This window comes from Lepisosteus oculatus, chromosome 5 (genome assembly GCF_040954835.1).
Source record: "Lepisosteus oculatus isolate fLepOcu1 chromosome 5, fLepOcu1.hap2, whole genome shotgun sequence".
In the NCBI taxonomy this organism is placed as follows: Eukaryota; Metazoa; Chordata; class Actinopteri; order Semionotiformes; family Lepisosteidae; genus Lepisosteus; species Lepisosteus oculatus.
The window spans coordinates 41,768,803-41,794,879 of NC_090700.1; the positions used below are offsets into that span (position 1 = coordinate 41,768,803).

Consider the following 26,077-nt stretch of genomic DNA (forward strand, 5'->3'; position numbering starts at 1 on the left):
CCCTTATTGGAGTCCATTAAACTGAGGGTTTACTGTATAACTAATTCTATTAGCATATCAAAATAATGAAAAAACTGTAGAAAAAAGCAAAAACAACATAATGGGAATTTTATAACATCAGGCATTAGTTATTCCGAATCTTAATGATTAGAATTCAAGAGGTCTTAAAAAACAAGAAAAAGTTTGGAGATTAGATACTATAAACAATAAAAAAGTGATTTATTGTTCAGGGAAGATGTTCCATTTATTATATTCAGCGTCCTCTTTGAGCAATGACTTAATTTCAAGAAAACCTTTCCTCCTCCTTAATAAAAAGGTACCTGATTGTGCCATTATTACTAAACCCAACAGACAGTTTGACAGTTGGAATACATTTTAAGAGGGTTTCATTGTTACTTCAGTTAAGACAACTGAACTTTTAACTTTGGGGTGAGTTTTTACCTTTATTCTCTGTCCTTCACATTATTTTTTATTATCTTAATTGCTATGAAAATGTGTTCCCTAGAAATGTTGTTTTTTACTTTATCATAAAGCACAGAAAGTTAAGTCACAGTGGTTTAATCTGGGCATGTTCTCCTGAAGGTGAGGCAGAGCCATTAAGCAGTATTAGCTAGCTGTGACGTCACACAGCTGGTAACCTAAAAAACGTGAATTGCAACTTAGCTGGGTGTGACTTTAAAGAATTTCAAACAAAGAGTGGCCGGGTGTGTGCAACTGTCATGCTTTCCTGGTTTCTCATTATCAGACTCTGACCTGACACTTTAAAACCTACTCTCAACCTGACTTGCTTCTTGTCTGCCTTGTTCTTTAACAGGATTTGACTTTTAAAAGGTAAGTAAACTTTATGCTGTCTCTTGCTTGTGTTCCAAATAGGTAATAGTATCGGTAATAGGTATGACTGATGTTTATATCATCCGAAGTAAGGCTAGGAAACTTTTATGACTTATTCAGAGATCCTTGTGTTTAACCAACTCTTGAAGGTTCATCCAGTTTGAGATGTCACTCGGTTTTGAGATTGATAGACATAGTATGTGTTTTTTACTTTATTGTGGTGCAAAATATTCATTTCATTGAGAGAATACAGATGTTTAGTACTTCCTGATTGTTTCAGGTAAAAGTGGTATCCTTTTCGCCTAAAAGGAAATTAATTTGTCTTATTAGGGGAGGTAATTTTTATGTTGGTATTTATAAATTATTATGAGTGGGCAGTAACTTCTGCTTTAGAGCAATGTCTGAGAAGCTTTTGTAAGTCATTCCTTCCAAGATAAAACAGGTGCTTTGGCCAATATATTCTCTGCAGGACTACATTCCTATTGCGAAACATTATAGGCTGTTTTAAACAGTGTCTGCTTTCAGAGATCAAACATTAAAATAAAATATGATTTAATTGTCGGCCCCATACTGTATGTTGACAGTCTTTCCAACATTGTACAATTCCTATGTGATTAAATAAGTGCTGATTTGATTTTAACAGTATTGTATACTGTAGCTATTGGTAATACTTTCCAAACGGTTGAACTTGCTTCTTTATAAAGCGCAGATCCCCATATATAGTTAAATACTGTATAATATATACAAAGTAAACAGTCATGTACGTTTGTAATGCAAAATGTTATAAGCTGAAAATCAAGATGTTTTACTTTTAGATGTTTTCTTTATCAGATTTATAGTAAGTATATTTTCTATGGTGATGGTTTACCTTTGTGTCTTCTCTTAAATCTCAGAGAATGCAAATGTATTCATTCAGAATGAATTATAAATTGCAAATGTATATTTTACTATTGCCATTAGTTTTGCTTATTAGTTCAGTTCTCCTCACGTTCTCTGAATTAATGTAATGCTTGCACAAGATGATGGAAATTTAACACTATGACTACATTCTACTATTTCTATGGAAGGGAGTAGGAAAATGATTTAGCAAAATTGTTCTATACTCCCATGTATACAGTTTGTACAGTATATACAGTATAACATATTGCATCAAATGCTTTATCTTAACTTACTGTACAATGGTGAAATGGGAAATTGTTTCTGAAATCTTAAGAAAGATCCATCAAATCCTTAAAATAACTAGTCACAAAAGCTAAATTGCAATCAGTCTAAAATATCAGAATTATGATCTGAGTAGGAGACTCATAATGAAACTCTGTTTCATAGTGATTTCCGTCACAGATTTATAATAAGGGAATACAAAGAGCAGCCAAGTTTTTAAAATAAAAAATGCACGTAATTTATTCTTTATTGTGTAGTTGTGTCTGAAGTGTTTTTTTCATGCTTCAGAGTTAGGACAAAGATGACTCTTTATTTTATGCATTATTCTAGGTCTTGTCATATTTAAATGTTTAAACAATTATATGTTTAAAAATAGATATAAAACATCTTCTAAGCACAGTCTGTGCGTAGAAGTGTGTGTTTCTGCAGTTTCGCAATTCAGTTGATTTTCAAGTTATACCTGTCTTGGAAGAATCCTTGTAGTTCCTCATTTTTCTGTACTGTATATGGTGAGGTGATCTCATCTTCCACACGTCTTTCTGGCTGTCTTTCTGCAACATCCATTTTCTTCTGCCAAGATTTTGCATTACATTTGGACTGCAGGACTTTCCTGAGAACAAAAGAAGGGTTATAAATAAGGAATACTAATTAGATCATGTAGTTGTTTTGTTTTTTCATTAGTTTATTCAAGGTTAAATTCCTGCATGCTAGGTGGCTTATTCCAAATTCACACAACCCTTGGTAAAAAGTAGGGCCACCTGTTTTCAATTTTAAATGCTCTTCCATGTACAGTAGATTCCAATGTACGTGTTTAAAGACATTTTAAATAATTGCCTTTTTTATTATGATTATAATTTTAACTATATTTACCTGTGAAAACCATCATTAATTGACATGTTCTGTAGTTAGTAGGCACTGTTGATTTCCTGAGATGGTTGTCTTTAAATTGGGAATAATATAGATATGTGTATATTGCTATGTGTATAAATTCTACAGCAAACTCAATAAAGAAACAATGACAATCTAATAATAAAATTACACTTTGATCTAGACATATATACGGTATATGATTTTTTAACACAGTACAGTGAAGAGGTTTCTAACTTGGTCCTTTAGTAATTCCTCATTCATCAAGATGATCTCTGAATGAAATCAGGTCAGTATTAACCCCATCCCTACCAAAATATTCATCTTCTCTTTCCTGTCCTTATAAGGTTAACAGGAAACCATACCTCACCTTTCAGCCACGAAATACATGAAACAAAGCTCCCTTTCAAAAGTTATCCACTCCAATGTTCAGCAGCTTGCAAGGAATGTTGTAATTCAGTAGGCAAATAGCTGCCATGTCACATTTTAATAAATTAATTGCAATGTAGGATGCACTGTGAAAATGAGTCAACTTTTATTTTAAAGGGAGGTCAGATTATGCAAACCCAGAGTGGTTACAAATGAGAGCAGAATATCAGATCAATGTAATTGATCCAAGGATCTTAAAAGAAGCCAGGGTATTGCCTTCAACAGCATGGCAGAGTAGCTTGTTCCACACTACATCTCTCTTTAGGTACATTATGGCCCCCTGTTCTCAGTTCTAAATGCATTTTTCTGTAGTATACTCTGATATCCTTTGGTTCTTGTTTTACTGTTCATTCTGAAGAATTCCTGTGGGTTGATTTTGTCAGTGGCTCTAAAGACTTTGAATACTTACATGAAGTCCTCTTGCAGTCTTCTTTGTTCAAGATGAAGATGGTTTAGTACTTTAGACACTCCTCTAAGCCCTGGGATAAAACTGGTTGCTGTTCTCTGGAATAATTCTAGAGCACCAATATATTTTCTATAAACTAGTGACCAAAATTGCAACAACGTTTTAACATACCGTACAAAAACATTGTTTACCATATTAATTGTTGCCCTACATTATTTAAAATATTCAAATTATGTGGTTACAAACACAATGTTCTAATAAGCAGCCTCTACTGTCTCAGTGATTCCCATTCTGAATAGTATATGTTTTTCCTTCCTGTATGTGACTTTTTTCTACATTAAACATAATCTGCCAGGTGTTTGCCAAGTCTTGTTTATTATCTAAATCTTTTTCAGTTTTTCTTTTCTATCATATTAGTTTATCCTAAATTATTATCATTTGAAAACACCCCTAACCTTTATATAATACATCTATTTAGTTCGGTCAGTTTAAATTTTAACCTGCAAATAACTGTACAGTATATAACATGTTAATGTTTTTTATAAACCCAATATTTAGTTTCTTGCAACTGCCTATTATAAAAGGTTTGCAATGTCAGTTTCTCTTGCTTCCACATCTAGAATCTAGAATTGGCTTTGTAGTAGGGTCAAGGTGTGGTTAAAGCATAGGAACAAGTTTATTCCTTTATTCCTTTGTTTATTGTTAAGTCTGCTGAGTTTATTAATGACCAAAGTTTGCACGATAGTAACTATTCCTTAGGTTCAGGCTACTCTGATGAGGGTTATTTCTAATTTGGATCCGCTCATAATGAAAACATATTTTCGAAAAAAAGATTTAATCAGAATGTACAAGAACTAAACCTTTATATGAAAATGTATGCAGGGAAGAATGAGACGTACTATAAATGAGACATATTTATTGATGTAAAACAGATTTCAAACTAATTTCTTACTAAGCAGCTGGAAGACAATAACCTTTATTACTTTGTTAAGTAATTTAACATTTGAATTGGTGAATTATTTTTTAAAATCAGTTTGAGGGCATTACATGTATGGTTTTCTCATGCATAATGCAAGAGGTTTCATGGAGGTTATCCCTAACCCTGGGCTATGACGTGCTACTTCAGTGAAGCAGGACCAGTTCCAAGGACTGTTCTGAGACTCCCGTTGTCAGAAAGGTTTTACAAAACTATTTTTGCTTGTAAAATAGAAAACTCTTAATACCACATTCTAACACTGCATTATGTTTTCATAGGCACAAACCTCATTCTTGTTTGATTATTTTTCTGATTCTGTTGTCAGGTTCAGCTTTGCACATATGACTTGTTTAGACAAGGAACTGTGATTTATATCTTCAACAAGACTTGATATTCACTATTACAAGTAAATATTGTTTCTGTTTGTATGAAAGTTGTGTTAGGGCTTCATTATCTATGAATCATGTTTAAAGACTTTTAAAAACCTTGGCTTTATATGTAAATGTTACAGAGTTTCTTTTTATTTTCTCTCAAAATCTCTCAAAAACTGATGAGAGATGTTACATTTGTTTTATTTTTCAGAAATAGGCATCCTTATGTCAAGGTTTATTGCAGTGTTCATATTAGAACACTGAAAACAAAAATGTAAGGTGTTCTGCTTTCCACCTTAATTAAGGTGACATTAGCAGTATGTCATCGAGATTGCAGGAGCAAGTGAAGTACGCACAAGTTATGAATAATCTGAAACCTATAGCTGCCTGTTTTCTTCAAACTGCAATGCAAGCTTGTTGAATGACATTTAAACACTTTTAAATGATATTAAAGATAAAAGATAAAAAGATAATCTCTTCTGTATGGGTTATTTGAACACGCCCTTTCATATGATAGATTCACTCTGTGCAGGCCGACACACCTTGGTTGGTGTGCCATAACGTGATGTTTGAGATAGGCGGGCCCAGGAAAATGGGCACAAACGTAGCCGTAAGGTACAAATCAGTGCTCTTTATTGACAGTGCAGGGGACACAAACCAAGCTCCTTTTAGACCTACTATCTTCTTCAGTGCTCACCAAGTAGGCCATGCAGCTCTGATGCTTACCAACTTTCAAAACAAACCCAAAGTCTCTCTGAGACTCCACAAAAACTCAACTGGCAGGTTCCACAATTCCATTGACTCACAGTCGGTAACCTCCTTTTTCCTTCACTCCAGTGAAAGCTGAACACAGAGGACCTGTCCTCTGTGCCCCAATGACCCCAAATTACCAGAAACCAACAGTTGTTTTTAACTGTCACCTGACCATTTGTCTTCCACCAACTTGTCAGTTGACTGAGGGCAACAGCTTATTCCCCACAGCATTCTGGGAAACATAGTTCAGACACTTTTGCCTGAACCTACTGCCCTCTTACAGCTGACATACTGTAGCATTACCTTCAAACATTAACCATGCTTATGTGTTCATGTGCTTGACCCTGACCCTGTATGCAGTTATTATGTTTGTTTTCTGTACATTCAAACACAAGGTTAATGTTCTTTTGTTCTAAATTGCACATCTGAACATTTCATTTTGAACATTTACTGTAGCTTATCCCCAGTATGGCTGAAAGTCATTTTGTCAAAACAGAGTTGGAGCTGTGCAATTCACTCTGCCCAGCCCTGCATATAATACAAGCCTCCAATAGTTCGCAAACAAATATGCTGTGCACTGTTTGTTTTACCAATCTTTTTTTAGTGTTAACACTGTACAGTACCTTGGTGAATGCAAGTCAATAGTACTGTATGTAAAAGTCCCCCTTTCCTTATTGCCATACTTATGTTACCTAGAGCAAGATGTGCATACTGAGAATACAATTTAACATCCATGTTAAACATCCATTGTGATGGTTGTTTTAATTGTTTCTGTTGTTTTGCACATACAGAAGCAGTATCCTTATAGTTCAATCCCTCTTTTGCTAAGTCTCATGCTTGGTCTTTATTTCTTTTCAGTTTAAAAGGGCAACTTGGAATCCACTTGAAATGTTTAGTAGTGAGAAAATGGCTACCTCATGAAGGTCTCAATTTACTAACTATTACAAATAGAGAGTAGCATCTCACTCTTGTATGCCAATCTCCTCAGATCTGAAAAAGTTAAGCAAGGCTGGGCTTAGTTATTGGGAGACATCTAAGAAAAAAACAGCTGTAAGTGGTGTCATTAGACAAGTAGCCTTGCCACACCATGGTGACCAGGGACACAGTTCCATAGGTATGCAATCTTTAGATGAGATCTTAAACTAAGGTCTTGATTGCTTGATCATTAAAGATCCCATGGGACTTTTTCAAAAGTAGGAGTGTTAACCCTGGTGTTATAACTAAATTCTATTCTAGATTTATATAATCTAATTGTTTTAATTTAAATTCAAAATTAATCCCATTAATTAAATTAATTTTCAGTTCTCCACCTTTGTGAGTGCTTTACTCACATTGCATATGTTGATCCTCCAATATGTGAAGTGTTTTAGATTCATTGCGATGAAATGTGGTATACACATGCAAATTCTTCATTAATGTTATAAAATGCTAAGCCTGAAAAAATGGAAAAATAATAAATTAAAATGCACTTTCAAAAACAATGAAGAAATTTTTTAAGCAATGTTTTAAACAATTGTATTAAGCAGTGTTGTTTTTCTAACTTATACTTTTTCAGACCAACAGAAATTATTTCAACAAAACTTGAAATTATTTTTTCTTACTTTATTTTCACTGTTGCTCAGTGTTTTGCTTTCTCATTTTTACACAATTGGCCAAGCTGTTATTGAAAACTATATGTAGTAATCAACTACATCTGTATAACTATTATTAACTACATTAATTGTATAACTACAATCACTAAAATTCAATATTCTACACTGAAAAAGCTGAAAAAAACTAACAATAAAAGAGAGGTGATTCATTTGACCCATCTTATTTGTTTGGTAATATAAGAGTTAAGATAATCTAAAATATGTATCTTAATAGGAATACAGAGACCAAAATAAATCCCTTCTGTGTAAATTTAACACTCCAGTTAATGGGAGGCTTATTTAGCATCAAGGAGCAAAACGTTTCTTTAGCTCAATGGATGAACATATTTTTACTAAAGAGCCCCTTGCATTTGATTTAAGAAAGATAGTTATAGTGTTTCTTTCCCTGAGCCCTTTTTCATGGCTTGACATATATATTCCTGTTTGACTATATCATCACACTTGATTACAAGTAGTCATGTGGGTGTCATAATTTGCTTTTTCGCAGTGTTAATAGGATGTTCCAGACCATACATGAGTGGTTTTGGTGGCACCGCATTTGGCTTCCAGTTAATCTGACGTGGGCTGATCTTGAAGACAAAGATGGACGTGTCTATGCCAAACCATCACATCTATACATCACAATACTATATGCAGTAGTTTTCCTTATTGTTCGACATGTCTTTGAAAGGTAAGATATGGAAAGGGAAGCATTTTGAATGGCTGTCATAACATTACTAGGTAAAAATTAGGCCAAGTGCAGAATAGCCATTGATTTAGATTTAGAAATTTTGGACAACACTACACTGTGGAGTTTCTACAATTTAGTTTGTTACAAGAGCAGGTATTTTGTTCTATCCTTTTGCAATAACTAGTCTATGTTGTACTTTGTCACTATGCTGTAACTGTGATTGTCTGAAGAATGATTGATAGAGAAAATATAATTGAAAGCTGACTGTCATTACACTTTAAGCATTGCCTTTATTTGCAGTGTGATAAAAACCTGTATGTGTTACAATGCCACCTTTTATTGTAGTAGCCCTGTTACCACATATTTTGATGCAGCATCGATGTCTTGGGATTTCTCTCATTTCTGTTTTTATTTCCTGCAGGCTTATAGCTACACCAGTAGCAAAATGCTTCGGAATCAAAGATACAGTCAGACTGAAGGCTGTCCAAAACCCTGTCCTAGAGAAGTATTTCTGCTCTAACTCCAAGAACCCAACACAAGTAGGTTTCTGAGAACTGTAGGGTTCCACACCAAATTACTGATAGTTATCATGATGAAGCCCCCCTTTTATTGTATTGTACTGCAATATTGCACTATATTGATTAAGCTGATTTACTGAAGCTTTTGACAAGGTCAAACACAAAGAAAAGAAAAAATATTTTACCCTATTGAAACAGAAAACTATTAGCCTAGGTGATGATGGATTAATCCTTCAAAAATAAGAACTAAGTTATAAGCAGTAACTTGACTGCTGGAAAAACTACTTGTAACTGTTATCCTGAAATGTACTGTATGTGTTTTATTTTGGAATATGATATGATGTGTTTTGGGAAAAAAAAAATTATGCAGTGTTTGACCAGGTCAAGTATTATAAATAAGACTATGTTTTCAACTAAAATAAAGGTCTTAGCGGGTGGATTCAATGCCTTTCTAAGCAGCGCATCATTGATGGCTGAAAACACATGTAAACCTAATGCATGAGAGAATATAATCACTACTCATAAAATTTTTAAAGTAGTCTTTTTAATTATGGTATCCATGCAGATATTCTAATAAATCAAGCTGAGTCATGATTTTCTAATTCTATGATGTTCACAAACACAAGAGTTGAGTTCATATGGATGTTCTCTATGGTGGATTTGGTATGGTATTATGGCCTTAATCCCTCTGATCAGATTCTTATGTCTTATTTTAGCATCACATTGCATGGATTTTATTATACCAATGTTCTTTTCAGTCTATGCAGTTTCCTCATAGAAATATAATTCAATGTCTTAATGTTGCAATGTTTCAACAGGATAATTTCATGCTGATATGTAACTTCAGTACATACACAATAAGATCATTAGCAAAGTCTGGGGAAAAATACAGAAGAGCAGGAAACTCAGCTCTTTTTTAAACTACCTCTATTTTGAAATAACTGAATATAATATTTTCATACAAAGTTCATGATTAGTTTTGGCCCTTATCTGACATATACAGTATATATATATTTCATACAGTCAGAAATTAATGGCCTTTCAAAAAAATGCAACTGGTCTGAGAGACAAGTGGAAAGATGGTTTCGGAGGAGACGCAATCAAGAAAGACCAGGAATATTGAAGAAGTTTAGGGAGGCCAGGTAAGAAAACTGTCCTAAACATTACAGTTATCTTGCTGTAGACATGTGACAACACTGTGAAGAGGAATCTTGAAGGGAATGTACAGCATGCATTCTAGACAGAGAAAGTGTGGGTACATTCAAACTGAAATTGCATAGGTAGCCTCATTAACATAAAAACTCCTTCTTGAGCATCAGTATTTAAAATAAATATCAGTGCTATATTGTAATTTCAAAACTTGTAATACATATTTTCTCTGTCACTGCAGTTGGAGATTCACTTTTTATTTGTCAGCATTCATTGGAGGCTTAGTGGCACTTTATGATGTAAGTACTGCAACAAAATGTTCTCTGTTAAGGTTTGTCTTTCAGAAAACAACAAGAATTTTGTTTTTATAAATTCTTAGAACAAGCCCAGGAGCTGCAGCAAGGATGACAATGGGATAGTGAAGAAAGAAAAATGAACGAAAGCTAAACAGTTAGTTCTGGAAAAACGGAGTGTTTGTTTACCTATATTTTAGACAAGTAATGTTGAAAACAACATTGATAAATGGCAATCAAATTAAAACATAAGAAATATTCTGAACTAAACATTTGGTATATGTGTCTTTTTAATTATTAGTAGCTAATTGATCCTCGGATTTCATCTAGCCATGTCTTGAAAGAAGCTAGAGTAACAACTTTGACAGCTTGACTGTGCGGCTTGTCCCAGACTCCCACAAACCTTTGTGTAAAGAAGTGGCTCCTGCTTTCAATGCTAAATGCACTTCCTAATCCTTTCTACTTGTGTTTTCAGATTTGTGTTTCACTATGCAGTTTGAAGAAGTCCATTATGTTAATTTTGCAAATACTTTTAAGTAGATCAAATAAATGAATCAGGTCCCTTTGTTGTCTTCTCCAAGACTAAAAATATTCATTTCTTTTAGGCTGGGAATGTACTTGGTCACTCTTCTCAGAACTAATAAAAAAAATGTATCTTTTTTGTAAAGTGATGACCAAAACTGTAGATACAGTGACTTGCAAAACCATAAAAACTGCTGTTCCTAAGCAGTTCCCAAGCAACTTGAGAGAGTTTGATAAAGCCTGGTAGAGACTTGCAGGTATAATTACTGCCTAAGGTGCTTCTACCAAATATTGAGTTCATGAGTCTGAATGTTTATGCAATTAACATATTTATTCAGCTTTTTCTGACCTTACTGTAATATAATAAATTATTATGTTTAAAAAATGTGTATTCATCTTTTTGTAATTTCACAAAATGGGATACCATAGGATAAGTTTGGATATTTTTGCAAGGCATCTGCTTCATATTTATTTTGTAACTGTTGCACCTTGGAACTGCTTATGTCAGGAACAGGTTTTATACTCACTGCCCTTGGTACGCTGTAGTCAACACAGCAGTGAACAGAATGTGCAGAGTATGTCCCCTCTGAATTGAAAAGACTTAAGTGCTGCGCTTTAGTACATGAACAGGTGGAATCAACATTAAAAAACAGGAAAAAAGAAGGAAAGATGCCCAATTTCAGAGAGAACAGGTTTTCTCTGAATTGTCTCCTTCTGGGTTGGTTCAGGCTTTGTGCTGGCATGTAAAGGATATTAAGGAAAAGGAGTTAAATAACAGCTGCAGATCCAGACTTTCATGGGGTTTTTTTTGTTGATACCATTTAAATGATATGGTGAAATACAAATCTTTTTACTATCACATATTTGTTTATATGATTATTTCAAAAATTGTGTTTGTAACTATTGCCTATAATTCTCTTTTCTTTAGAAACCATGGTTCTATGACATGCAACAAGTGTGGGATGACTTTCCAAAACAGGTGTGTCTATCCCCATGTTTTATGAATATTAATAACACTGATATCTCTGACAGAATCATAACGGTTAGGTTAGCTGTCCTCCACTGCAGATATGTAAACGTGTTTTTTGTATGAAGTCAGGAATATATGTGTTTTACTTATAATGTACAGGCATAGATGGTAAAATATTCGGGGCAAATAGTTTTTTTGTTCACAAATGCAAACCCAGTATCTCAAGTACTCTGATTCTGTTCTTGAACTGTTAGTTCTTTATTATGTATATGTTATCAACACACATACAGTAGATACCACTAGCTCTCAATGTCTGTAGTGGAGAAAATGAAAGAAATTATCCTGAACTTCTAAATCAAAGAGTTAAATATTTTCCTTCCCTGACATTTTGATGCTATACTTGATTTTGCAAAGTGGTAAGAGTTTTACTAAGGATGACAAAGAGTATAAAGGTAAACGAATCATTTAAGACTAGCAGAAATTAAGCGGTAGGATATCTTAAAGTAAATAGTTTCTTAATCTCTAAAGAAGCACACATTCACTAATATTCGTAATTAGCTACTAATTAGTTAATGTTTTAAACCTTTTGGAAAATCAGGATCTTGCATGACATTATTTTTTACATTTTACATTTGTGATCTGATCTTTGTAAAAGTAAAATTCTCTCTTATAATTTGACAATTCTAAATTCAGTTTTCATTAAAGAGTATTGAAACAATTAACTTCCCCTGATATATGAAATGTTCAGGGAGAATACAGAAAGTTCACTGAAAATTAGAATCAGCATAGGGAAAAGGATTTCTTAATAAAAGTTCAGGTCTCCAAACATAAGGGAGCTATGGACTGTCCTCTACTGCTGCATCCACCATAACTTTATATACTGATCTTATTTTGTGTTCCATTTTTGAGCACTAAGTTTATTTCATGGGAGAATGAATTTAGGAAATTCTACCAACTTCAATTGGGGTGTTAAAAGCTAGTGTGATCATTGTGGCCCGCTGTTGATTATAACCAAACCTTTAAGAATGTACTTGTCTCTTTAGTTTGCCTTACTTATCATCACACTTGCAAACACTCCTAACAAGTAGCAGTTAACTGTATTTTGTGAGATTCTTAGTGATCATTTTTTTATACTGTTTGTTAGAGGCTACTTTAAAGGGTGTCCTTCCCCTGTGATATTATCTAAAATAAGTTTTAGGATCTGGAGCAAAATTTATTTTATCCCATCAGTAGAAGATGAGGTGGGTAATCTGTTTAAAAGTTTGTTTTAGCAATATTAATAATACGCATCTGTTGTGAGGTTTAGAGTCAAAAATTGCCCAGGTTTTATCCCTGAGCTGTCAGTTTTATTAAGCAAGATACTCTGTTATTCTAGACAGCTATAGTCTCTAAGAATCTCACTGACTGGCTTTCCTTCAGACAAATTAGAAATAAAGGAACTTTGAGAGTTCTAAATTAAATATCATACATATGAAAGCCATTAAATCTTTGACCTGTTTAACAATCATAAAAGATTGTGACTGATTAATTGAAAGCAAATCATTACACTCTCATGTACAAGATTTAATTACAGAAAGTATTACTTAAGAAAACAATATTGTGGCTAATAAAAAAACTTTAACTTTAAAATAATGTCGATTCAAGTTGAAATAATCATGGTACAGAGTCCCTTCAGTTTAACGGAATATTGAGTTAGAGAACTAGAAGTACTTATAGTCTGCTGGTTATGATGGTATTAAACTAGTTTTATTACACTTACTGTTCATATAATATCCAATCTGCTGACCATCTAAGATCATTAAAAAGGTAACAGTTCTTTGTTATAACTTGACCAACTATATTTAATTTCATATGCTGTCAGTTTTTTGTTCTGCACCTGGATACAGTATCCGCAAATGTTCATATAACAGCTCTAAAATCTACTCTTAGAAAACGTGACCCTAACTTTATAGTTTTATAAAAGGCTTTTTGTTTGTTGTTTATATAGGGAGTTTGTCAGTTTTCATAAGCTTTCCAGGCTTTCTATAAACTGAGTCTCCTGCTAAACTAATAAAACTAAATATATGGTGTTCAATTAAAATAATTCAGACTGTTTAAAAATGATTGGAAGATATTTACTTCATAACAAAAGCATGTTATGGTTTATAAATATCTAGGTATCTGGATGGGCATTGCTTTAACTTTCAAGACCTGCATTAATAACTTGATTTCTGTCATCACAACAAATGTTGTTTTACGTGTTCCTCCAGTTCAAATTTCTCTACTCTTGGATTATGGTAATTTTGTTTACAGAATAGCCACTAGAGTTGCTATTGAAAAATTTGATGTCATTTTGTCATAAGATTGATCATTTGTGCCACTATCACATTCATCACATTCATTCTTTGATTAATTGGTCCTCTGCATACTAGGCAAATGCACTGGTTTCAATTAATTTTCAGATTTTTAAATGCAAAACACATAATAACATACTTCTGCATTGTTTTCACTATCAGTCTTCCAAGTGCACTCTGGTTTATTATTACAGTTTACCATTTTTAATCATTTATTAAGTAAGGTTCTCTGGACTATCCTAAAATTTAAGATACTGTACACTGTAGTACTTTTGTCAAACTAAACATTCTAAGAGTAAACTACCAACTTAGGGAGCAAGTCATTTCAATTTGCTACTGACAATTACTGGAACAATCTGCAGAGCTACAGTAGTCGAAATTGGGCATCTTCATTTATAGGTCTGTTCAGTTGTGTGATTAAACCTTTTCTGTCTTACACTTGCAGTTGTTACCTTTCCTTGTTATGTTATATGCCTTTTATGAATTGTTCTTTCCTTTCATCGATCTATTTCCTGAACCACAATGTTGTCATCCTATTGGCTCAATCATCATTTTAGTTTAGAATTTAAAAAATGTTACAACGTTCATGCTAAAGTTCAACTAGCTTAAACAAATACACAAACTTATATATATTGATGTTTTTTTGTCTTAAATCAAATGCAAAATTGATTTTTCAATGTTTAGCATTAACAGCATGAATGAAATACTGACAGGTTTGACAAGTTTCATGATAAATTTGATAGTGTTTGCAAATCACTACATGGGTCATTTACACAGCTTTAATTAATGCTTAAAGTGACAGTAAATATTTATTCCTTATTTAAAAGAAAAACAGAACTAATCTCAAGACTGCCTAAAGCTTAATCTTAAAAGTGTAGGAATTCAAGTCTGGGGCTTAGGTGTTAATCAAGTATTTTAATTCCACTACTGAAAATTTATTTCTCATGTCATAAATACACATATTTTGTTTAATACAATATTCTAATGGAATTTTCCACATTTTGGCAACAAAATGTGATTCAGAATTATATTCCTGCAAATTTATAACAAACATAAGAGTTTTGGTGTTATTATCCCTGATAAGTAGTATATTGTTATTGTCTGTGTTTTTGCAGTCACTGATGGAGTCCCAGTACTGGTATTACATAATTGAGATGAGCTTCTACTGGTCTCTGCTCTTCAGAGTTGCTTTTGATGTCAAAAGGAAGGTAAGTATGATTGTAAAATCTTCTGAATGTACCATTCTTATATGATAAGATAAATGTAAGCCTAAATGTTACAACTTCAGTTTGGGAAGCAACTATTTTATCTATTATTATACAGTTTATCAGAGGCTTTTTAATTCAACATAATCTCTATTATGTTTTAGTGTCCCCTAAAATAAGGGAAAAGCAAAGCTGTGCAAGTAAAAAAAACAGTATTTTTAAAAGTACTTATTTAGAGAAGTTCCTTTGTTAGTCATCGGTTCCATTTGTAAAATAATACAATTTCATATAGCATTTCAGTATTATATAAAATGATTATGCAGTTGTTGAGTTTGAGATACTTGCAAAGGAATGATTGCCCTGGTGAGCTGTTTAATCCCATTTTTTGTGAGCTGTCCTTTTTTTGACATTTGTCAACAGTTTGACTTTTGTTTCTCTTTCTAATGGCAAGGACTTTAGAGAGCAAATTGTGCACCACTTGGCAACACTTCTTCTGCTGGGCTTCTCCTGGTTTGCCAATTACATTCGTATCGGGACCCTTGTGATGGTTACACATGATGCTTCCGATGTTTTACTGGAGGTAAGTAATGTTGACTTGGTAAATACACCACAGTATCCTGTTAATCTATTAGGCTCTTTTTCAGCCATCATAAGCTGTTTTGGCAAAGCTGTCTGAACACAAAGACAATGGAAAAAATATAAGCGGTATCAGTTTTGACATAGAAACATGAGTGTCTTACATTTTTTTAATTACTCCTTATGAGTTCTTAATTGTAAGTTTCATAATACCAGAAGTAAGCTTCTGGTAATATATAATTATATTCTCCAAATAGATAGTTTTTTAAACAACAAACTCAGCTCTTTTTATTTATTTTTTTATTTTGAGGAAACAAGCAAAGCCATGTGCATTGTTCATGGTAACTTTTGATTCTGGCTATAGTGTTTCAAATATTTCTACTAAACAAAGTGCAAATCTTGGACTTTGATAAAGCTCTATTGCAAAGCCAAGACTAATTGGTCCATTGGACTGCAGCTGTCTATATGTAGAGGAAGAGCACAAGCATGAATATGAGCTGTGATGTGATAATTAATTCAGATACTATTTGCATGTCTTCTAATATTTTTTTTTCTATTTCTCATCCTAGTCAGCAAAGATGTTTAATTATGCCAAATGGACAACAGCTTGCAATTTGCTGTTTGTGTTATTTGCTTTGGTATTCTTCATCACCAGACTGATCATCTTTCCTTTTTGGTAAGACACAAATATTTCTGGTTAGTTCACTTTTTATTTTTAAAAACATTAACTTGACTCATTTCACTGAAAATATGTATGTTATAATGTTTATAATGTAAGTGGTTTTGTCAAAGAGCTTATATGTGTCCTGTCATTTCTATTAGAGTAGATCTGAAGGGAACTGTATTGTAATGTCAAGAATTGTAAACAGAATTGAAGTTCAGTCCTTGAGTGTATTTTTAAAATGCACAAGTCTTAGACCCTGTCAGGTCTTAACATTGTTTAAAAAGATTGCTTTCTATATTGTTGTTAGTACAGGTTAGTTTAGTTTAGAAGAAAACAAACCTGTCATTTTCACTTTTTAAATAATGGTATTGATTTTTTGTCAACTTTTGTTTTATTTATGTTCAGGGCATAATTTTACCAACTTTTATTCAAATAACTAATTTGATGGAAAACATATAGATTTGGAACAAGTAATAGGTTAATTCCATGCTGAAAAGAGAAGAAAGAAAACACAAAAAATGTTGTGTTTTCTTTCTTCTCTTTTCAGCGTGGAATAAACCTACTGTATTACTTGTTCCTTTGCAGTTTACGCATACTGACGCAGCTACCCACCTGAACTATATAGATTTGGATACTGCCTCACAGTACTGAGTTTCTGAGTTCACTTCCTGGGGTGTTGTCTGTGTAGTTTGTATGTTCTCCCCGTGTTCACATGGGTTTTCTCTGGGTGACCTCCCACATGGGTTTTCTCCCACAGTCCAAAGACGTAGTGGTAGATTAAGTGGCTCCTGGGAAAATTGGCCTTGTTGTGGGTGTTTGCTTGTTTGTGTCTGTCTGTCTTCCCTGGCTCCTCTGTGACAATGTACTGGACAGAGCAGTTAGTAAATGGATGGATGGACACATAGATTTGGATGTATTAAAAGGTCTTCACAAAATTATGGACTTTTTCCAAAGCCTTTTCATTAGCCTTAAAAGATTTACTGAACTGAACTGAGTAATTAAACTACAAATAATAAATACTGATACAGATGTACAGTAATGACAAACATTTATTTCTATCAAACCCAATTAAATATTAGAACTGTTATCATTGCTTTGCCATTCTTGAATGGTCAAAGATTTTTTTCATTCACATTGTAGGCCAGAAGACATTCTGAAACTCGGCAAAAACATCCTTTATGTTATGTAATCCAATGTAATCCACAGCTAACATCACACAATACACTTTGTAAAGATAAATGCCATTCCAATTTGTTCATCACCTTATTCTAAACTCTTAAACAAAGCCCAGTCCTCATCCTTTTAACTGAAGCACTATAACATAGCAATGCAAACAAATGTAGCAATATGTTTCATGACTGTTGTTGTTGTTTTTTCACACATGAACAATTTATAGAATTATTGGTTCAATTATCAAAATCAAGGCGCACATTATGAAATATTTATGTTACTTAATTTAGAAGTGCATTACCATATGTTGTATTTTAATAAAACCCAATGTACTGGTGCCATGAGACTTTTCATACTGCTATTTATCTGCCTTAATTAGTAGGAGTAATATAATATATGTATTTTATATTACAAAAACGTTTTATTAAAAAAATATGTAAGTGCAATAAAACATACCATCTCCGTTACTCTTATTTATTTCCCTTGTTTTCTCTCCAGGCTCATCCACTGCACATGGGTCTATCCAGTGCAGAGATTCCCAGCTTTCTTTGGCTATTACTTCTTCAATGTGATGCTTGTGGTCCTGCAGCTCCTGCACATTTTTTGGGCCTATCTCATTCTGTGCATGCTGAAAAAATTCCTCTTTGGAAATGTAAGTACATCTACATTCAATGGCCTTAGAACTTTCATGTACATGTTTTTTGTTTTTTGGTTATTATATTGTTGGTCAGTCCATTTTCAAACGAACGTCTGCTGATTATTACTAAGCAGCTCAAACTCGCCTGAAGAGCGAGTGAAGAGCATCTTTATCCAGGTTTGATCACAGCACTCTTACATTTCTGTTGCCTTTCTTCTATTGTTTCCTCCTGTCAGAAAAGGTTTCCAAGCAACTGCATGCCAATGGAGACCATTCTGTGCTAACCTTTCTTGCTCTTCTTGAAGAAAGAACTGTTCTTGCCATAAAGACATTCACAAAGAGAATTTTGTTTTTTTTCTCTCAACCACTTCCCTTCTCAACAGCCCCCAAAACACTATGTTCTCTTTAGGGTTTTATGTAGGCCACTGGATGAAATGAAACTGTACTGTACTTCATGCCGCAGTCTGAAGAAATGAATAGCCTTATTTAGCTAAAAAAAATGCCTATCATGTATGATATCCTTTCCAGGATCCATAGTGTTCAACATACAGTATTGTTTCAAACTCACAGATTGTAGCATGCCTGGACTTGCATAGTTGTAAGGTTGTTTGGTTACCAATTACATGTGTCACATAAACACAATACTTTTTTAGGTAACACTTCATTTTTAAAACAGGATTATTCTACTACAGTATATGCACTTTGCATTCTGTCTTCTTTTTCCATAATTACATCCAATATTGTAAATCTTAGAAGAATTATGCAGTGTTTCTCATGCAGGATGTATCTCAATGCATCAGTCTTTTTTATAAAACACTGTGCTTGTGTCAGTCAACCACGTTTCCATGACAGGTTGGCAGTTAGAATGCAGTGGAAATATCTTGAGCTTTGGCCAGTGCAAATCTTTTAATTCTTAAAGTAATATTAGCTTGTATATTGTAGGTCAGTTTCATTAGATGAACTCTCTGTCTTTTCTTTTCAATAGGCAGGTGTCATGTGACACCTTCAACATATTAATGTATTTAAATTAAAGAGGAGTTTTCTGTTACACACTGTAAATGAAACCTGTAAGCTGATGCAACTACTCATATTCTCTGTCAAACCAGTTTTATTACTTTTCCTTTTCATTATTCTTTTCATTGAAAGTGGATTATGTTCCATTTCAAGTAAATATATAGTCAACACTAAAAGGTAATTTCCTTGTATTTTAACACAAGTACTAGTGAACTAATAGGTTTATTCCATGCTGAAAAGAGAAGAAAGAAAACATAATGTTTCGGCCGTGTAGCCTTCTTCAGGTGTGAGCACCCACCTGAACCAGTGAACTTGTGTCAGTCAGAATGGGACATGAGAGTACCAAAGCTTCACTGAACGATTACTGAAGGAGAGACATTTACAGGAAGAGCACATTCAAGTCTCATTGTTGTGTCAGTCAAGACCTGCACCAGTATTTTGGGGAGAAATATATAATCTCATGGTATTTTTGGGGAAATATATAATATCATTTTGAATGTGGATTTTCGGAAACTAAATTGTATCATATACAACAGAACCAATCTGTTTTAGAGGTTAGCTGTAGACTAGCTTTTGCAGTCAGATTAAGTGAGTGTTTCAAGAGTCAGTGAGTTTTCTAGTCCAACTCAGTTCAGAAGACTCCAGCTGGATCACATGTGCTGTTCCTGGCTTTTTAAAAGATTAATAGTACAAGGCTGGATTCCACAACTGTAAATACTTGAATAATAAAAATGTTATTGTGCTTCTAATAAACTGCACATGAACATTGTTGAAAATATGGTTGCTTCTCTCACCATAGACAAGCAGTTTTATTTTTCTTAACTCTAAAGTTAGAATTACTGTGCTGAATTCTGGAACAATGTGAACATGCAGCAGTGTGGAGTAGTGGTTAGGGCTCCTGTATAGAGAGTCATGAGTTAAAATCCCCAAATGTCTTTTCTTTCTTAGTTTTAAATTCACTTCCAAGAATTCTCAACTTGCATTAACCAGTTTGTGTACACTACTGAAAATGTCCTTTGGGTTGACTTTGTCAGCTACTTTGAAGATTCTGTTTGCTTAAATCAGGTCTACCTCAGTCTTTTATGTTCAAGAATTAAAGGTCATTCACTTTAACCTGTCAATGTAGGACATTACTTTATGTCAGGAGTGTGTCAGAATCCCTTGCTCTTGAGTGATTCTGGAGTAGAAATCATTTTTTGTAATGCTTCGATCAACTTAACAATATTAATATAACATCAAATTATTCTATGCTTTCTATTTGTCCTACCATTCTATTAACCTTTTTTATTTTCTCAGGTTTACTGGAAGATGTCAATAGAGTGTCAACATAAACACAATTCTCAGTCCATTTCATAAGCAGCTTCTTTAAGTTCAATGTTTCCTATTCTGTATCAATAAGTTGTACTTTCTATCTACATTGCACTTGTCTAAATAAGATTTCATCTGCCAGGTGTTTGCTCGGTCATGAATTCTAAATTTTATTAAATTTCTGTTTTAGTCACCCAGTCCCATTCTACATCTCTTTAGCTATTTCTCATTGGTATATAGTACTGGAACCAATACTCTCTCAGGTTTTTAATTCCTCTCAGATAGTTGGGATTCCCTATTCAGAGAATGTTGAACCCACAAGAAGTTCAAAACACCTTGGTCCTCTATTCCTTGCCATCACAAATTGAGAAACAGTCTTGGAATTCATGCTGAGTATCCAATTACCATTGATTGTGAATTTCAGTAATGCTTAGAGAGGTGAAGGGAAGGAGACTGAACTTTTGATGGATAGAGATGAAGCTATTTCTTGAGTATAAAAGGCTTATCCGTAATGGAAAAAGATTTCTACAGCCTGAAGCAGAAATACATGTAATTCTTTCAAAATACATGGCAAGAAATTCACTTGGGTTTGAGAGCTACTATATGGTAACTCAGTAACAGAAGTCCTTAAATTCCCATTAACTCTTCTAGTACAGTAGCTGGGCATAGTATTTGTGGAAATTGCATCCACAAGCACAAATTGTAAACCAAGTTATTGTCCATGTGTGTGATTTTTAAGATACATCTAGACCTTCTATACTGTAGAATCTACAGTATACTGTATAGTCACTAAAACGTAATCTCATTGTGGCTGGTCAAGAGCTTAAAAATCCTTGTATCTCTTTCTGGATTCTCCAATGTAGGGTGAAATTGAAAAAAAAAAACAAGAAGAAAATGCCTTTGGTGTCTCAATTTCAGACCTATCATGACGTAGATATAGATAATAAAATTCATATCAAGTTCTAAGAAAAGGGATAATTCAAAAATTAATTTAGCCAAAGAGTTTAGAGCATCTAATTTCATGGTTGAAAAAGCCAAAATACCAGTTCAATAAGTGGGAATTCTATTTATTCCAATGCCAAAGTCTGGCAAATTGTTATCCGGAATACAAAGTAAGTATTGGAATACTGTTACAGTAAGGAACATTTGTATAATGATGCTAAATAACAGAGAAACTGTACGTACCAAGATACAGTTCATACTGTGCAATTTAAAGGAAGAACTCTTGACTCCTTCCCCTGGAAACATGCTCTACTCTAGCTGATGCAAGCCCAATTGGTCTGAACAAATCTCTGGGCTTTGTTCATAATGAAGGGCATCAAACATGTGCAGGTTTATCTGGTTGCCATTTTGTGTACTACATTCAATTCAAGATAGCAAGTACTCATATTTTGTTGAGAAAATTAATCATTAGATCATCATTTTAACAAAGTATATTCAGTTAATAAAATTAAATGCAATACGAGCTGTTCTGATTTTTTAAAATGTTATGTTATTTATTGCTTTATGATGAAATTATTTCTGTTAAGATGAAAGGTAGGAATGTTGCAAGTTTATTTGCCAATTTACTTTATCTTCAGTAACTTCAGTATCTCCACCCCTACTTTGTAAAAGGTGTCATTGTAGAGAAGCTGCCATACAGAGTAGATAAAAGAACAAAAACTATAGTTGTTTGTCTGGAGATTGATACATTGCCACATATTGTGAACTCATTATTTTGGCCACTGGATGGCACTGTGTACTGAAATTAATATTTGTAGTGTGTGATTTGCAGTATCCAACAGAACTGCTTATAGTCAAAATAATCATCTGTGTTATTTTGTGGACATTCCTATATCCACAAAGTCTACAATCACAATATCTATATTTGACTTTAATTAGATACATTTGAAGTAAAAACAGAAAATATTACACAAACATTAATGATAGCTCTTAAAGATAAAATATTTTATACTTTAAATATTTTTATTCTTAAACACTGATCAATCAGATTAAAGACATGACAGAGTAGAAGAAAGAATAGGCAGGCTAGCTGTTTTTCTTTTCAGCAGCATTTCCTTAAGAGCACAATGCAGACTTTTTAAACATCTTACTGCCCATTGCAAAACAGCTGTGCTCAATAAATACTGCATTACTACATTTCACAAAGTAACTTTCCAACTTTTGTGGACAAAAAAAGAGTGTGTGAAATTCCTCTGGAAAAACCATCCTGCCATTCTGTTTGTTCTCTGTTCTCTGTTTGTTCTCAGATGCCATAACAGACCAGCCTGCTTAGATCTGCAATACATAAGCACAGTATTTTCAGGCATGTCTACTGTCAGCAGACTTTACTTACTCCTATTTTACAGACGATGTAAATGACTCAGTGAGTTTAGGGCTTTCTAATTACCGTGGAATTGCCAAGGTGCTTGTTTCTTGATAAATGTAATTGAAAAGGTGCCAAAATCAATTACCGGACTTAATAAGTTTATTAGCAGCCCGTTGATTCAAGGCACATAATCTTGAGTGATTTAATGAACGTCATAATTCACAGAACTACAGTTCTCAAAAGTTTATTTTGGCTGATCACAATTACTTGTGTTTTACTGAATGTTTTAAGTTAAAAATTAAATGTTTTAATATATGTAAGAAGCCTTTGGGATTTATACAGCTGATAAGGACAGATTAGCTATAACATTTGTGTTAAACAAAAAACATTATTTTTTAATTTCATTTCATTTTCAGAAGTCTGAAGTAATTACTTCTAAAAGTATAATTTGGCAATACTGAGGTTAGAGTATGAAAGAGCAGGACTTTTGATACCTACGAGGAAAATATAAAGGCATAAACATTTATAGCATTGTGTTATCCTTATTTTAAAACGTGGTTCCATTTATATTCTATATAGAAATGATGGCTGGGTTCACAGTAACGTTGTTGCATTCTGTACTCATATGATAGGATGGAATGTCATGTCCAACAAAGGGATTAAAGTCTTGTCTAGGGAAGCTGAGAGAAAAACATACTTTTTTCAGGAAATTAATTTCAAAACACTGGCACAGGATTTTGAAAGTTTAAACACAGCTGAGTTTAAACCCACTGTACAGAAAGTCGACAGGACTTCACTTCATTAATCTCTGACTTAATTATAAAGCTGTGATGATTTAAAAGCAAATGAGTGGGTTAATGAGGAATCGTCTTTTTTCTTGACTCCCTGATTCTAGCTGGTTGGCGACGAGAGGAGTGACCATGAAGAGGAGGAGGATGTAAGCGATTCAGCAGAAGATGAAGGACATGGAAAAGTGAGGAATGGCGCAGCAGCAGTTGGAGATGCTGCTGTGGACAGTCAGTGTAACCATTAGCACTGATGCAGTCCCACCACCTGCAGCTTCTCAGAGACGGTCCTGGAGAAAGCCCACAGAGCCCCAATGAAGTGTGAAGCCTTCTGTCAGAGACAAGTGTCGATGAGAAAAGACAAGAACAAAACAAATTATACGTACTTGATTTATTGATGGAAGATGTGACGCAGGACACCTACAGTACCACATTACAGAAACAAAATTGCTTAAGCCATCAAAGCATGTCAACAACTTTTCATAAAATTCACACTCAGATTCTAAGTTGTCAAGGAATTTGCTCAAATATTGCTCTTTCCTACAGATGTTCTCATTCATTATGAAACATAATTGAAGAAGATGCAAATTTTTACCAAGGTTCTACAAGGTTTCTTGTACAAAACAAACCGGGAAATAAAAGGTTTACTTGTTTATGTCTGCATCCTCATTGCTGATATGAGCATGTTTTTTTAGGAACAAAAAAGGTTTAGTGTTTACTCATGAGACCCAGCTTGATATTAGTGGTAGCTGTGGCAGGCTAGCTGTTACTCCACTGCTTCAATCTTGAATTTCTCATTGAAAATAAATGTGATGAAATTGCTGGTTCTTATTTATACATATACAGTATGGTTCTATAGCTGTTTTTTATCATCTGAAACTCATCTGAGAATTCCCTCCAAATGATGTGATTGTATGTAGGATTACAGGAGCAGTGCCTTTTATTCACTTTTTACTATATGGACATTGTGTTGTATTTAACATGGGACAGTATTATGATTTACATCTTTTTGAGGTTAATATTTAGAAAACAAATACAGTTATTATGTGAATGAGTTTCTAAATATACCAATGATAATGAGATTGTTTTACCTTTTTTCACCATAATAATATGAAACACCAACTTCAGTTATGAGAAGTTGCTGATTGATTTGTTCCATAAACATATCATGTGTGTGGGAGGGGTCACTAAGTTTAAAGCATAAATATATCTAAAAAAATATTTACGCAAAAATGGTTCTTAGGTAGCCTTATCATTTTAATGTAGTACAGTAGGTTGTAAATGTGTTTGTGTTTTAAATAAAGGTCAAGAGCCTTTTCTATTTTATACAGATTTTTTAACATAGTAGTGATTTAACTTTAAAACTTAAAGTACTGAAATATGAAAAATGTATAGTAAATGTATTCAAGACTTCAATATACAGTATATGAATATTGAATGTTAATTGATTAAAACAAAATGATTTAAATGGCTAATTAAATGGCAGTTTAAATACAATTAATCAATCATCACAGCATTAAAATAACTCTTGCAGATCCTAGTGATCCATCTTGGATTGTCCATCCATCAGAAAAAGAATCTGATTAAGCTGATTCACTGACAATGTTTTATATATAGATACATCAAAATATATATTTTTTGTTCTAAAAGTACTTGAACAGTGAACTGACACCATTAAACAATATTTATTGAGGTAGGTTAATGAAGACGTTATTTGGAAATCTTGATAAAATAAACAACATGAAATAAGCATTCAGGTTTAACTGGTGTAGATGTTACAAATAAACTCTGATTATGTATGTTTATATTCAGGAACTTGCCAGTGTTTTGTGTTTCAATGACCATACAGTAGGCATTACAACAAAGAAAAGCTGAGTGCATGATGGGTTAAAAATTGGTTACATTGGAGACTAAGTAAAGATTTATGATAAATTAAAATTCTTTGATATGCAGCAAACATAAGCTTGCAGAGTTACTGTAAAATGAGTATGGACATCAGAGGTACTTTAACTCTAAAATTGCTACTTTGAAGTATGTATAAAATTGTAATTTCTTATTACATTGTATGTCTTTATTCCTTAGAAAATGTGAAACATTGTGAGATTTAATGCACTGCAGTAATATTGTGATGTATAAAGCATATTAGCCAGCTCTGTATGATCATTGTTAGCATGAAAAATTATTTTGTCCATTCCACAGAAAGATAATTTGTGTGACAGCTTAGTAAAATAAGTAGGAAATAGAATCCAATTAAATACCTTTGGGAATGATAAAATGCCTTTCATTATTTTAAAGCCCAGGGCTCATGGGCTTGTTCAAGTCCACTCTCTATCTCTGTGTACTTTATTTTACACTTTTTATTCAAACTTTGCATATATAAATTTCACATTCACAACCTGCTGAAAGGGTTAATTTTTGTTCCGGTAGAGGTAGCATACTGATCTATTTGATTGGTTTTCGCATGGTTCTGCATTTAGTAAGAAAAATCATTCTCTTGCACATCATTGTT

General features: G+C 33.4%; 1 protein-coding gene across 1 annotated transcript; it reads left to right on the plus strand.

Moving 5' to 3' along the window:
- cers3a (ceramide synthase 3a) lies at nucleotides 1-25,843 on the plus strand. The gene is made up of 11 exons (XM_006628662.2): nucleotides 1-831; nucleotides 7,934-8,116; nucleotides 8,538-8,655; nucleotides 9,658-9,776; nucleotides 10,025-10,082; nucleotides 11,527-11,577; nucleotides 15,017-15,109; nucleotides 15,558-15,686; nucleotides 16,252-16,358; nucleotides 18,015-18,168; nucleotides 23,679-25,843. Exons 2-11 carry the CDS (start codon nucleotides 7,944-7,946, stop codon nucleotides 23,814-23,816), a joined length of 1,140 nt encoding a protein of 379 aa, XP_006628725.1. The 5' UTR covers nucleotides 1-831; nucleotides 7,934-7,943; the 3' UTR covers nucleotides 23,817-25,843.
- Nucleotides 25,844-26,077: the final 234 nt, after the last annotated feature.